At 53.4% G+C, this 13,495-nt stretch overlaps 1 protein-coding gene across 1 annotated transcript; it reads right to left on the bottom strand.

Moving 5' to 3' along the window:
* Positions 1-457: 457 nt before the first annotated feature.
* Positions 458-9,392, bottom strand: TAMALIN (trafficking regulator and scaffold protein tamalin). Its single transcript, XM_081309136.1, has 8 exons — positions 8,958-9,392; positions 6,934-6,983; positions 4,500-4,554; positions 4,309-4,411; positions 2,803-2,896; positions 2,642-2,708; positions 2,371-2,437; positions 458-1,659 (listed from the first exon to the last, which is right to left on the bottom strand). The coding sequence occupies exons 1-8, from the start codon at positions 9,207-9,209 to the stop codon at positions 1,148-1,150; spliced, it is 1,200 nt and encodes a 399-aa protein (XP_081165262.1). The 5' UTR covers positions 9,210-9,392; the 3' UTR covers positions 458-1,147.
* Positions 9,393-13,495: the final 4,103 nt, after the last annotated feature.

Below are 13,495 nucleotides of genomic sequence, written 5' to 3'. Positions count from 1 at the left end.
TTTTTGAAGTATGGCTTCCCATTGAGGAGCTCTAGAAAAATGGGGTGACCAGTAATTGGGCCAGAGACAGGCTGTTGGGTGGATATGGCAAAGTGCCCTGCTGATTTGGCTTTTGTCCCTACAGGGAGACCTGAAGGGCTGGAAAAGAAAAAGGGAAGCAAGTATTCACATTGGGATTTAGGGATAGTGAAGGGTTTTAGACAAGGCTGTTGTGGGTACTCAGGGAAGGAGGCTTAAGATGCACTGTTCTGAAGAGGGTGTGGGGCCCCCATTCAGGCCCATACATGTAGGTTAAACCTCCCAGACTATTTCTCTGGCTTCAGGCTGCAAGAAAATGAGGTGTAAATATAGTGCGTGTGAGTGTATGTGTTTGGAGGGGGGTGCGCGATGAAGTCAGAGCTTGCTGAGCCCAGTCCTCCCCCTCAGGCAGTCACCACACTGACACAGATGCAAAAAAACAGTCAATTTTATACAGTTTGTGTTTCAGAAGCAACATAGGCGAAATGGTGGAGCAGTCTCAGCAGTCCCCATCCCACCCGAACATGCCCAATCCTGTTCCCCAAGGGGCACAGAACCCAGGACCCCCTCCTGGCAGGATCCAACTTAATTATAGGCCCTTGGGAGGAGCCAAGCCCTTAGGGGTCAAGCCAGAGGGAAGGGACCAGCACCTTGCCCCCTCAGGGCCCTCTGATCCACTGGAATAGCTTGTGTGTAGGGTAGAGGAATGACCCACCCAGGGCCACTTCTCCCCAAGGCTAAGGGGGCTGGGAGCAAGTAAAGCTGAGGAGAGGGCTTCGTGGGGCAGGGACCCCCTTCTAGGTGGAGGAGTTTTCCTGGACACCCCACAAGGCACTACTGACCCAGACTGGAGGATAACACATTCATCTTTGGTCCCCAAACCTCTCCCGCCCCTGAATGCTTGTTCTCCACCTGTCCTGACTCCCACTGTGGTTTATGGGAGAAGAGGCCTGGGCTCCCTTGCTTTGCCGAGGAAAGCAGAGAAACCATCAGGCTGGCCAGGGCTCCCAAGGACCCTCTCCCGCTGCTCTGGGCTCCTGGGGTCCTTTGGGCCCTGCGCTACCACCCCACTTTGAGCACTGGCCTTTACGAATAAATAAATAAATAGCTCCCCCACCCGCTCCCGCCCCTACAGCTGGCTCTCCTCCTCCTCCAGGGAGCGGTTGAGTCCGGGAATGAACTTGAGCAGTCGTCTGCGGAAACTGCGGTACTTGGTTTTGCGCAGGCCAGGGCCACACAGGGCCTGCTCCCGAGCCTCAGTCCAGAGCGCGCCCGGTGCGCCCCCGCCGCCACCCCCGCTGGGGCCCGCGCACCGAACGCTAGCGCTGCGGCTCAGCGTGGCCCGCGGCCCGAGGCAGGGCACCAAGGTTGGCGCCTCTGCAGGGCTCGGGCCGGGGCCACGCGTCGGGGGCGGCGGAGACGGCAGCGCCCGGGACTCCGTGCCGGTGCCCCCAAAGAAGCAGGTGTGGTAGACAGCGTCCTCAGCGTCGCCCCTGGCCTGACGGGTGCCCCCGCGGGGACCCCCGGGCGCCGCAAGCAGAGGCCCGAAGGGCAGGGAGCCGGGGAGCAGGCCTGCACCGTAGAGGCAGGAGCGCACGGACTCCAAAGTGTCATAGATGCTTGGGTCTTTGACCACCAGGCCTGCCAGGACAGAAGATATGAGGGAGGCCCCTAAGGCCTGGGGCCAAAGCATACTTTGCTGGGGATAGGGGCGGGGGGTGGGGAAGCAGGTAAGAGATCCAGTTCCTTCCTATTGACTATCTATGTGACTCTGGCAAGGCTCCACTGGGAATCCCAGCTTCCCATCTGTAAAACAGCAATTATAAATTCAAATCCTTATGACACCGGGGTCACAAACAAGATTTAAATAAGCTCTCTCTCTCTTTTTTTTTTTTTTTGTACCAAGGATTGAACCCAGGGGCACTCCACCCCTGAGCCGCATCCCCAGTCCTTTTTTATTTTTGAGACAGGTTCTCCCTAAATTGCTGAGACTGGCTTTGAACTCCCAATTCTCCTGCCTCCACCTCCCAAGCCACTGGGATTACAGGCGAGCACCACAATTCCCAATTAAATAAGCTCTTTGAGCCTGGGTGTTCTCATGTGGAATATGGAGATGATACCAACACAAGAGAGCTTATTTAAATCTTGTTTGTGACCCTGGTGTCATAAGGATTTGAAAATAACTAAAAAATATGTGTGCATCAGCCCAGGGCAGTGTGGTACTCAAAGTAGCCGCTAAACAAACCCTTCTTCACTTTGGAGGGGGCAGTAGCTCACTGGTTATGAGGGGGAAGCACAGACCTGGGTGTCTGAAAGGCAGTAAGTGGTCCTTCACATACTCAGTCTACTTACCATGCACCAGTCGCTGTTCCTGAACCATTAGGGACCTGTATTCTCCCCACTTCTCATACAGGGTTTGCTGCAAGACACACCAAGCCCCGCTGTCAGGAGCTAGCACTAAACCAGCAGGACGTGGGTGTAGACAGGGGTCAGGGAGTAGACTGAAGAAACCTTAAGGTTAAAGGAGGGTCAGCGGCTGAATGAACCAGTAAAATGGTGGGGCCTGAAGGGCAGGGGCTTGGGAAGTGGACAGTGGAGGTTGGTCGAACTCTGGGTTCCCCACCTTCAGGTACTGCAAACGAGCTTCCAGTTCTGCCTTCCGAATTGATGTCCCATACAGAGTTTCCAGTCTGAGGAGTTAGAGAACCAAAGTCTGAGTGAGCCCACAGGCTGAGGAAACATGAGAGGTTAAGCCCAGGCACCAGGCATCCCACCTGTGCATACCTGAGAATGTTGCCAGAAGCCTTGATGATGTCAACAATCTCCCGATGCCGGATGCCTTCCACATTCAGGCCATTGACACTGGCGATGGTGTCCCCTGCCAGGCAGAGAGGTGGTCAGCATCTGCTCCACAGGGCATGAGGGAAGAATTCTAGTCCTCTACCTTGGCCAGAAAGGAGAGGAGCGATACCCCTGAGGAATACTCCTGAACTTCTTCCCCCAAATCCTTCACTGTTTTGGGGAGACCTCTTGGGTGTCTTTTCTACCTTATCCAAAACACATAATCACAAAATCACAGCCATTCCTCCCTCCGCAGTGATCACAAGCTTATCCAGATCTAGCACCCCAGCTTAGATGCCTGCGACCTCAGAGGGACTAGACTCTCACATACCCAACACCCTTTGGAAACTCTGTGCCCAAAGGCTGAGCCCTTCCAGGGCCCTGGGCTGCCCCTTGAGCTGGTTATTTCTGTTTAGCCTGATGTGAGACTCAGTTAAGACAGGAAAGACTAAGTAGCATCCAGAATAAGTAGATAAAAATGAAGTAGAAATAAATAAATAAATAAAATAGATAAAAAGATAATAAAGGCAGGGGGATGAGATTGTGGCTTAGCGGTAGAGCACTTGCCTAGCAAGTGCGGGGCCCTGGGTTCGATCCTCAGCACCACATAAAAATAAACAAACAAAATAAAGGTATTTGTCCAACTTCTCTCCCCCCCCCCCACTGGAAACCAACACTGGACCCAAGGTGAGCGGTCTCCAGTGCCACTGCAGGGGTTCTGACCCCAGGCAGGGCAGGCCAGCATCTCTAAGCTCCTTTCCCATCTGTAAAAAAGGAGTATGGAACCCTGCTGGAACTGCCTCAGGGATGATTAGGAGGAAGAATGGGTGGGAAACTACTTTGCAAAGTTATCCAAGGATTGCTAGTAAGTACACAATGAGGTAAGGGACAAAAATTTTGACAGAATGGAGCAGGTGAAGTTAATTCATGCAGTCCCAGGCTGCCCCTTTCTGGGACTTGGGGATTCTGCCTGGATCTCAGGGGTCTTCTACCAGAGGCATCATTTTCTTGTTAGAGGACATGCTTAGGTGCCCCAGACTAGAGTCAGGTTGGGACAGGGTAGGCCCTGACCCCATGTCAGGCAGACTCAGTGGAATGCTGCCTCTCCCCAGCTCCTGCCCATGCTGGATTGCCAGGCTGCCAGCAGGAAGCAGCTGGTAGCCCTGCAGCAACAGCCGCCACTTACCAGGCCCTGGCTCTGTGCCCAGGGAATCCCTCACCACACTGTGATGGGTGGACGTGTTATTACCCCATTTTGCAGATGGGGCTGCACAAGATCACACAGTGAATGGTAAATTTTGCCTGGATCCTAAGCCTGGATTCTATTTTTGGTCTTTTCAAAATAGGAAGAGGCAGGAAGACTGATTTTAGGAGCGATTTCTCATCCCTCTCCTTGGGAGAAAGGTCATACCCACTCCCAGAGCCCAGTGTCCTGGGCTCAGGTCCCACCTGGTGTAAGTCCAGCCAGCTGGGCAGGGCTGGACTCATGAACTCGGCAGACAAAAGTCACCATCTCCACACGCTGCTCCTCTCGGTGGTGAAGGCCATAAGTCTGTAACAAACAAGGCCAGACAGATAGGTTCATGCATCCCTCAGACTGGCCTCCTGACTGTCAACCCTCTGTACACAGCTTTTCCCACCTGGATCTCAAAGCCGAAAGTCTGGTTATCCTCCTTCTCCAGAGTCAGAACTTTCCTGTGGGAGACATAGGAATCAAGACTGTTAAAATTTAAAGGATTGTGGCAGTCTTAGACCTCAGGTGTCCAAGGAGGCAGGAGTCTGGTCTAGAACATCTAGAAAAGACTCAACAGTCTCCAGTGACAGCTCACAGTCATCACAGATTTTTGGAATGTCCTTTCCAGACCTAAAGCAAATTGTGCCCATGGAGCGTGGGGGATGGAGGCACTGGCAATGGCTGGCCCCTGTGGGGCCAACTACACAAGAAGGCTCCAGTCTTCTAGTGAGCTCCAAGTATCACTCACTGACAAGCTGAGGCCCCAGATTCGGCCCCAGCCTGGAGCCTCCTCCAGCTCCACAGAGCTCAGGGGAAAGAACGGCCCCACCCCCAGAGGCCAGTCACGAGGCTCAGCACAGACCACAGCTGCTCCTCCCAGCTGCGGTGGGGCCAGCCCACCAGATGTGAGGGGCTGGGGGAGGGGAGCCTGAGGCCGCCCCTTCCCGCACTGAAGGCCTGCCCGCTGGACACAATGGTCTGGAGCCACTCCAGGTCCTGGCCTGCTGGGGGAGCCCAGAGTTTCCTCTGCCCATCCCCACCCCCTTCCTTCCCGCCAGCCAGAGGCAGAGTTAAAGCAGCCTCCTAAGGCCCCTTCAATTGAGTCTGAGGACCTCAGAAAGGACCTAGAGAGCAGGCCCCTCAACTTCTAGGCTGACCTAGATATTTCCCTCAAAACTGCACTGCCAGCTCCCATCTGAGCCCTCACCCTGAAGGGCAGGTCCCTTGTTATCCACCCCGGCCCCCAATGTGTGTACTGGGGCAGGCCCAGGGGGTCTGGAAGTTCTGTGTCAGGCTTTCTGAGTTTCTGGAAGGACTGGTGAACTTAACTGCAAAGGGCCAGATGTTAAATATTTTAGGTTTTCTTTGTGAGACCCATACTGCCTCTGTTATATATGGTTGTTTGGGACTGGGGATGTGGCTCAAGCGGTAGCTCGCTCGCCTGGCATGCATAAGGCCAGGGTTCAATCCTCAGCACCACATACAAACAAAGATGTTGTGTCCGCAGAGAACTAAAAAATAAATATTAAAAAATTCTCTCTCTCTCTCTCTCTTAATAAATAAATATATATATATATATATATATATATATATATATATATATATGGTTGTTTTTATTTTTACAACACCTTAAAAATATAAAAATGAGCTGGTTAGTGCATGTCTATAATCCCAGTGACTAAGGAGGATGACGCAGGAGGACCACAAGTTCAAGGCCAGCCTTGGGAACTTAGACCCTGTCTCAAAATAAAAAATTGAAAGGGCAGGGGGTATAGCTCAGTGGTAAAGCATCCCTGGATTTAATCTCCAGTATCCTAAAAAAAATTGATTAATTTTTGAAAAATGAGTTGGGCACATGCCTGTAATTCTAGCTACTTGGGAGGCTGAAGCTGAAGGATCTCAAGTTTGAGGCCAACATGGGCAACTTAGTGAGACCCTGACTCAAAATTAAAAGGGCTGGAGGGTATAGCACAGTGATAGAGTGCTTGCCTAGCATGCATGAAGCCCGGTTCAATTCCTAGTCCTGGAAAAAATGGTTTTTTGGTACCAGTGATTGAACCCAGGGGCAATATCCCTAGCCCTTTTATTTTTTGAGACAGAGTCTTGCTAAGTTGCTTGGAGCCTTGCTAAATTGCTGAAGTTGGCTTTGAACTTGCAGTCTTCCTGCCTCATCCTCCTAAATCCCTGGGATTATAGGCATGTACCACGGTGAGTGGCATGTTCTCTCTCTCTCTCTCTCTCCATATATATATATGTATATATATATATATAAAATATATATAGACAATTTTTATATTAGTCATGGGCCAAACAGGCCAATCTGACCAGCAGATCATAATTTGCTGGTCCATTTCAGAGAAATCAAGACTCAAATCAAGGATGGGTCATGGACAGAGAAGGGAAACTATGGGCTCCCAGGCCCTGTGGTGAGTACCACACCTTAGGTCTTTCCTAAAAGGGATGTCACAGGCTGGAACCCCACTGGACTTGCTGGACCAGGCAGCTTCACAGAAGTCCTGGAGTCATGGCTTAGAACATTACCCCTACTTCCCCCACCCATCATCCAGATCTCACCTTTCTCCAGGGAGGGGTAACTGGCAGGGACTGGGGGTGGGCTGAAGAGTACCTAATGATTCAAAAATCCATGCCTCCTTTCTCTGCCACCCCTTCAGCCAGCCCACACCCACACCTGCCCCTCACTCCCAGCGGGAGAGCCATGCTGAAGAGTAAGAGAATGACTCCCCCAGGCTGGGCTGAGATGCTGTATCTGCTTCCCCCTGCCTACCACCCCAGCACTTCATTCTTTTGGACCATAGCAAGGGCTGGTGAGGGTGACTCACCGCTGCTGTTCAGGACTCTGGCTGAGATTCTTCCAGCGGAATCCTGAGCCCTAGGTGGGAAGACAGTAAAGACAGGTGAGAGGGGGATTGCCCTTGGGCAGATGCTGAGAACCTCATTCTGGGATGTCCCTCTAGTTCTGGACACAGCAACCCGTTTCTCATTGTTTGTCTGTCTCTTCCCAAATCCACACCTGCTTTGTTCCTGGTATAATTATTTGCCACTACTGCAACTATTAATATCATTCCCAGGGTTTCCTTAACACCTGGGATTGCAGGGACACAACTGTCCTCCTTGGTTTCATATGCATAAACCCCTAGGTCTCCTGCTGGTTTCCAAGTTTGGGGCGGGGTCATGACTCTAGAAGGGTCTTCATCACTGGGGGGGTTCAGGTCTTTCAGACCACGAAAATTGAAGCCGGGGCTCTTCCTCAGTGGGATTCTAAGAAATACAGGGCTCCCCTATCAAAGTACTCCAGGGAACCCAAGGCCAGTCTGGTCTCTATCTAATTTTTCAGCCAGACAGTGAGTGGCTTAGGAGAGCTCATGTAAGAAACTCAGGCTTGAAGAGCTGGCAATTCTAACCTGAACATGGCTGAGTGGGGGACAAAAGTGCCAAGTCTCCTAGAATAAAGCCTGTTCCAGGGACCAGCTGTGGATCTCAGTTGCAGGTAGCCAGTGTGCCCAACTACACCTGGGTATCTTACTTTCTGGGACAAAAAACAAAACAAAACAAAAAAATTGAAGATGTCAAACTTGTCAGTAAGTCTCACTATACTTAAGGGGTTGTTCTGGGGTGAAGAGACGACAAAGTTGAAGATCCCTGCATCTTCAGAGTCCCTGATAAATTAAAGCAATCTCCCTCCCTAAAATTTTGGAATATGGAAGCCCCATCTGGTTCCAGCCCTTTCCTCACATGCCAAAACAGCCCAGGGCCTTCCGGGTCTGTGCTCTGGTTAACCCTGCCATCAAGCTGCCCCAAGACAAGGAAGAGAAGGGGGCTCTCTTTCTTCAGAACTAAAGATTAGCCTTATGGGTGGGGACAGTTCCCAAACGGGCCAACAAGGAAGAAGGACTGGGCAGCACAGAGAGACCCCTTTGTCTTTCATCCCGATTTTCATAAAATGCAAATTCTCAACAAGCTGTTCATTGTGTGGGGGGTGATGGGGGGTAGGAGAGGAGGAGGGGGACTGCATGGGGAAAGGCCACCAGTCCCTTCTCCTTAACCAGGGTCTTGGATCTCTGTTTCTGAGCGCTCAGGTTCCCTTGAGTCAGAGGAAGGGCCTCACGGAGGGGGAGACGCAGAGGGCGGGCGAGGCCCGCATCCTTCCTGCCCCACAGCGCCCCACGACCCCTCCCACCGCGTCCGGTCCGCCTTAAGTCCAGGGAGCGGTGCCCTGGCACCCCGCACATCAGACGCTTTAGCTCAGGAACCCGGGCACCCCCTCGGAAGGGTGTGCTCTCTGGGGTCCACGACGCCCTGAGCACTTGGGCAGCGTGTGAACTCAGGCGGCGCGGCCCCCTCCCCAGTCTCCTACTCCAGGGCTCTAGGACCCTCAACTTGTCTGGGGCGAGCAATGGGGCCCCATCCTCACCCCTCCGTCTGCAAGTAGAGAAGCCCGGACAAAGGGAGTCCTGGGGGCTCCGAGACACCTGGACACCAGGAGGCGGGACCCGGGGTGGAGGGGAGGCTGCAACCCCCGAAGGAGGTAGTCGGAAAAAGGGGATGCTTGGGAGGAATCAGGGCAGGAGAGAAGGAGGAGATGGGGCGGCGGCGCGTGGGGAGTGGAGTTGAGAGCCAGCGAGACTGGGGGCGGCACTGAGCCGGGGGCCACAGAGCAGCGGGGGCCGCTGGTGGGGGGGTTGCGCTTTCTGGAGAACGAGGGGAGTCGACCCAGGTCAGCGAGGTGGAAGGTGGAGGACTCAGTGGACTACTAGGAGAGAATGGTGTGGGGATCAGCTGAGCCCTGAGGAAGGTACACTGCTGGGTAACGAGGCTGGGGGCGCAGGGTTTGAGGGGGACGCACCTTTCGGCGGGGCAGTGTGCCCCCGGACACCGCCAGCGCGCGGTACAGCTCGGCAGGGTGATAGTCTTCCAGCGCCGTATACAGCTCGTCCCCGGTGGGTCCAGGGGTGGCGGCTGCAGCAGGGGGGGCCGAGGCCGGGGTCGGGGCCGGAGCGGCGGGAGCGACTTCCGAGTCCGGAGTCCCAGCGGCGGGGTCCGGGGCGGCCGCTGCCTCCTCTTTCTGCTGCAGCTTTCTGAGTCGGCGGAGGGTCATGGCTCCGGCGCTGGGCGCCCCTCGGAAGCGGCGGTCGCTCCACTCCGAGGCGCTGGCGGCGGCTGGGGGATGCCAGCCGAACCGGCCGCGTGTGGCCTGCCTTTATAGGCTCGGAGAGGTAGCGAGGCGTCCTTCAGAGGCCTCGCCCCCGGTGCGGTAGGCTCCTCCCCCGGCGGGGGCCGCTGCCCTGGAGCCCCGCCCACAGCATCCGACAGCTGGCGGTACTGGGGAAACTTGGAGACCAGAGCGCTGAACGCTGGGGGAAAACTAGCAGCCGCGGGGAGGCGGAGCTAGGGCATCCCCGGCGGGGCCCTTAGTACCTTGAGGGGGTTCTGTGAGGAGGTATTGCACGAGATTTGAAATTTGGGAATGGATGGCTTTAATGATTCATGGAGAGGTAGCACAGTAGGGGGTCTCTGTAAGAACTTTTTTGGGAAGATTTGGCGAAATCCAGGGTCTTCTAGGCCAGGGGAGAGAGGCGGTGAGGCTGTGCATGGGGAGTAACATGGTCCCCAGAGACGGAGGGAGTAGACATCCTTGTACCAACTGCGCAGAAGCCCTCAAGGAGTGAGAGGACCCAGAATTTCTCCTTTTCAAGTTATCTCAGAAGTGCTGAAAGAGGCTGTCTCCCATTCTCATGTTTAAGGCGAAAGGGAAAATATGGAAAACCTGAAAGCAGGAGACTTAATTATGAGGTCCCTCCTTGGTGGTCTCTGCTGGATAAACCTGTCCTCAGCTCGGGATGCTGGAGCCCAGGTGCCGCTTTCCCAGTAGACAGATCCTTACCGTAAGGTTGACTCATGGGGCTGGGAATGTGCCCAAGCAGAGTGGGGGCTCAGAGTTGGATGGAGCGGTGCTCCATCATTCTCGGACCCAGCCTTAGGGACCATCCCCCAGGCTGTTTGTTACCATGATTGCCAGGCCCTAGAAGAGCAGGGATGGCCCAGCTTAAGTCTCTGTCGTCAGTAGTGCCCAAATAAGAAGTGAGAGGAGGAAGTGGAAGGCCCTGATGTGGTGTCTATAGAGTGGCTAGCTACCACAGGGCGTCAGCACAAGCTGGAGACTCCATATCAGGACATTGGCCACTACACGCAGACCAGGGCTGCATATCCCTCTCAGTCCCCTCCTCCTCTTGTCGGAGCATTTACCATGTGCTCTGCCCACCATTTTGTGTGCTTTTGCATACTTGTATTAACACATTTGGTTCTCTTAACAACCCTAAGAAACAGGTACCATTATCATCCCTTACAGATGAGAGGACCGAGGCCCAGAGGTGTAAGTAACTAGGCCTAGCTTGCTCAGTGGCAGAGCTGATTCAAACCCAGGCAGCCTTGCCCCGTGCATGGGCACACACCTGTAATCCCAGCGACTAGGGAGGCTGAGGCAGGAGGATCAGAAGTTTAAGGTCAGCCTAGGAAAATTAGCAAGACTCTGTCTCAAAAAAAAAAAAAAAAAAAGGACTGGGGGATACAGCTCAGTGGTACAGCACCCCTGGTTCAACCCCTAGTACCACTAACCCAGGTAACCTGGTTCCAGAGCTGCAAGCTAGCCACCCTGTGGTGCTGCTGTCTTCCTCAGTTCCTGTGTTTAAGTCCTGCTCCATGCCAAGGACTGGTTCATGCTGTGGTTACAGAGGCTCTTGGTCTGGTAAGCAGTGGCATATTGTACAGGTGCCGTGTTAGACCCATGACCTGAAGGGTGAAAGGGATAGAGGGCCATGTTCACTTGGGGAGACCAGGAAAATCTTTCTGCCTCTGCCTGTCCCACTTCACTTAACTTGCTTCTTTACCTTTTCTCCTTAATTGTGCCCACCCCCATGCCCTGGACCCTTAGCCTCCCAGGAGGTGTGGTTGGGAGGGGGTTTTACTCCAGCCCTCAGTGATTGCACAAGTCTGGATGGCAGGATGCTTTTTGGGCAGGGGTGGCTTGGGGGCTGTGAATCAAGAACTAGCTCCCTTAGTGCTTTTCTTTCCCTCCTCCCCTCTCCCGCCTTGGACCACCAAGTGGCCATCAGCTGAGGGGCCGAGGGGGTGTCGGTGGGGAAACATGGGACTCTATTGTGAGCATTAGCACAGATGGACCCCTGGACCGTCTGTTGCCTGCTCCTGACAGACGGCATCTGTGGTGAGGAGGGAGGAGGTGTGAAGGCTGCAGGCTCGATGGTTTCCATTGTATTCATCTCAGTACTTATCCCTGAAGGGATCCTCAAAGGGGCTACTTGGGCAACCTCTTCTGTGAAGAAACTACTCCACCTATCCCAGCAGGTAACTGAACAGATGCCTCCCTGTCTCTACCTGGAGAAAGGGACATTGCAGGTGCCAAATAGCACCTGCTGCCTGGTCTCCATCCTCTTTGAGACTGATGTGGAGGCAGAGACTCCCCTCAATTTATGCAGGTCAGGCTGTCTCCCTGCTTACAAGTGAGAGAACACCATCAGAAAACTGAAGTTCACATCTTAATTTCTTCCTCCTGCCAGGCACAAAGAAAGCCCTAGAGAACCCCAGAGTAAGAGTGAACTCAGGAATTGCAATTTCTGGGTAGCTATTGCATGATTTCCTCAAATCCTTGAATTGCAGAGACAGAAAGGCCGTTATGGTCTGGAAGGGATCTGGTGTGGTCCAAGCCCTTATTTAACAGAGGCGGGGGTGGGGGGTGGGAAGAGACTGTAGCAAAACAGCCACTAGAACCCAGGACTCCTGACTCAGACTGCTCATTCAGCCACTGGAAGCTCTCCAAGAGCTCAGGGATCCGTGCCTGCCTCCTCTTCCCAGTCTCCCCCATTTCTCCAGGAAGAAGCCGGGACCCAGGGATGCCGTACTGTGGAGTGGTGATGCCCTCTGGTGGTCATGAGTTTTATGGTGGAAAAATCTTCAAACCAGACTCCACCTGGACTCCCAGCCATGTTTAAGGATCCCTTATGGCCCTTTACCTCCTAAGAGGATCTGTTCATAGCTGGTCACTGAGTACAGGAATCTCACACCTGTCACAGTGAGGAAATGTTTTTGTTATAAAAGCTATTGCTGCCAAAGCTGCAGGTGAAATTCACTGGGAAGGAAAAAAAATCACAGCATTACAAGGACAGTAATAGCCTTCGCTACAGTGTCTATGAGAGGCCTAAAGCTTTGCCTTCCCTAACTTTCCATAACTTCCTCCTAAGCCGGAACCTCTTGTCTAGCATCTGTTCTTCTCATCCTATCTGCAGCCCTTTCAAGTTTGGGGGTGGGAGAAGCATTCTGCACACTGCCTGAGACTTCATATACTAGGATGCCTCCCCCCCTTTTCCTCCTACGGGCAGCCTTCTTGCAAGTACCCCATCACTTCAGCTCCTCAGACATCTGTGCTCAAACTATATCTTATTCCAAAGCAAGTCTGTCTTTCATATTGAGTTCCCAGGTTTTTTGGACTCAGCTGGTTGTTAATCCATCAGCTTCTTGGGATGGGGCTTGATCTGGCAAAGGAGCTTAGACAACAGGGATGTGGCTAATGGACAAAGCCTAGATAACACCCCTTCTCTTCAGAACAAGCCCTTGCTCAGACACACCCACAAGTCACCTGCCCCCCCCCAAGGGTGAATAAAGACAGCTAGCTGACTTTGGCCCCTCCGACCTCCCTGAGCACTTGAGGCTAGAGCTGTGGAAGCTCAGACCCCTCTGGAGTCTGAGGTTCTAGCATAGTCATTTTAGGATCCAGAACTGGCAGAGATGAATAGTGGGCCAGAAGACACCTCTCTGGGTGCTGCTGCTGTTTCTGAGTTGGGAAGACAGGAGGGAGAAGTCCTGGGACTCAGCTGGCTGCTGGTCCATCAGGAATGAGGGGCTGGGCTCCCAATTGCATGGCATTGCCTCTTGCAGGCGGCATGGAACAGTTGGTGGGCAGCTGGCCAGGAAAGGAGTGGTTGTTTTTCTTAATGGCTCCTACTGGCCAACACTCTCCATGGGAAAATTTACTGTGTTGGTGCTGGAGGAATCCCCGCTAGGGAGAGAGTTCAGGAGCAGGAGTGACCTAGCCCAGTGACCCAATTCTAGGGGGGTTGGGAGCAGAGGCCAGTTGGATGAGGCAGTTCCTTTGTGTTGATATGGATAGCGTCTTGGTCCTGTCTCTCCCAGAAGCCAAGGACTATCTTGCCTCTTGGATGTTGGGGGCCAGGGTATCTCTGGCTTGAATAAGTTAGAGACAGAAGAAAGGGAGGCTAACCACAGCTTTCTTTACAGCACCACTCCTGAGTCATGGAGTATATATTATCTTACCTTCTTGCATAGGGACACCTAGTGAAGACAGAAAATGAT

This window comes from Spermophilus citellus (genome assembly GCF_964194105.1).
Source record: "Spermophilus citellus genome assembly, chromosome: 10".
NCBI classification, from domain to species: domain Eukaryota; kingdom Metazoa; phylum Chordata; class Mammalia; order Rodentia; family Sciuridae; genus Spermophilus; species Spermophilus citellus.
The sequence above is the reverse complement of the archived record's forward strand: the minus strand, read 5'-3'. Positions and strand labels throughout refer to the sequence as shown.

Coding starts and splice junctions, on each gene's coding strand:
- TAMALIN (XM_081309136.1), bottom strand. CDS start 9,209: ATGACCCTCCGCCGACTCAGAAAGCTGCAGCAGAAAGAGGAGGCAGCG. Junction 4,412..4,499: donor CTTTCGGCTTTGAGATCCAG/GTGGGAAAAGCT, acceptor TGTTTGTTACAG/ACTTATGGCCTTCACCACCG. Junction 1,660..2,370: donor GGAACAGCGACTGGTGCATG/GTAAGTAGACTG, acceptor CTGTCCTGGCAG/GCCTGGTGGTCAAAGACCCA.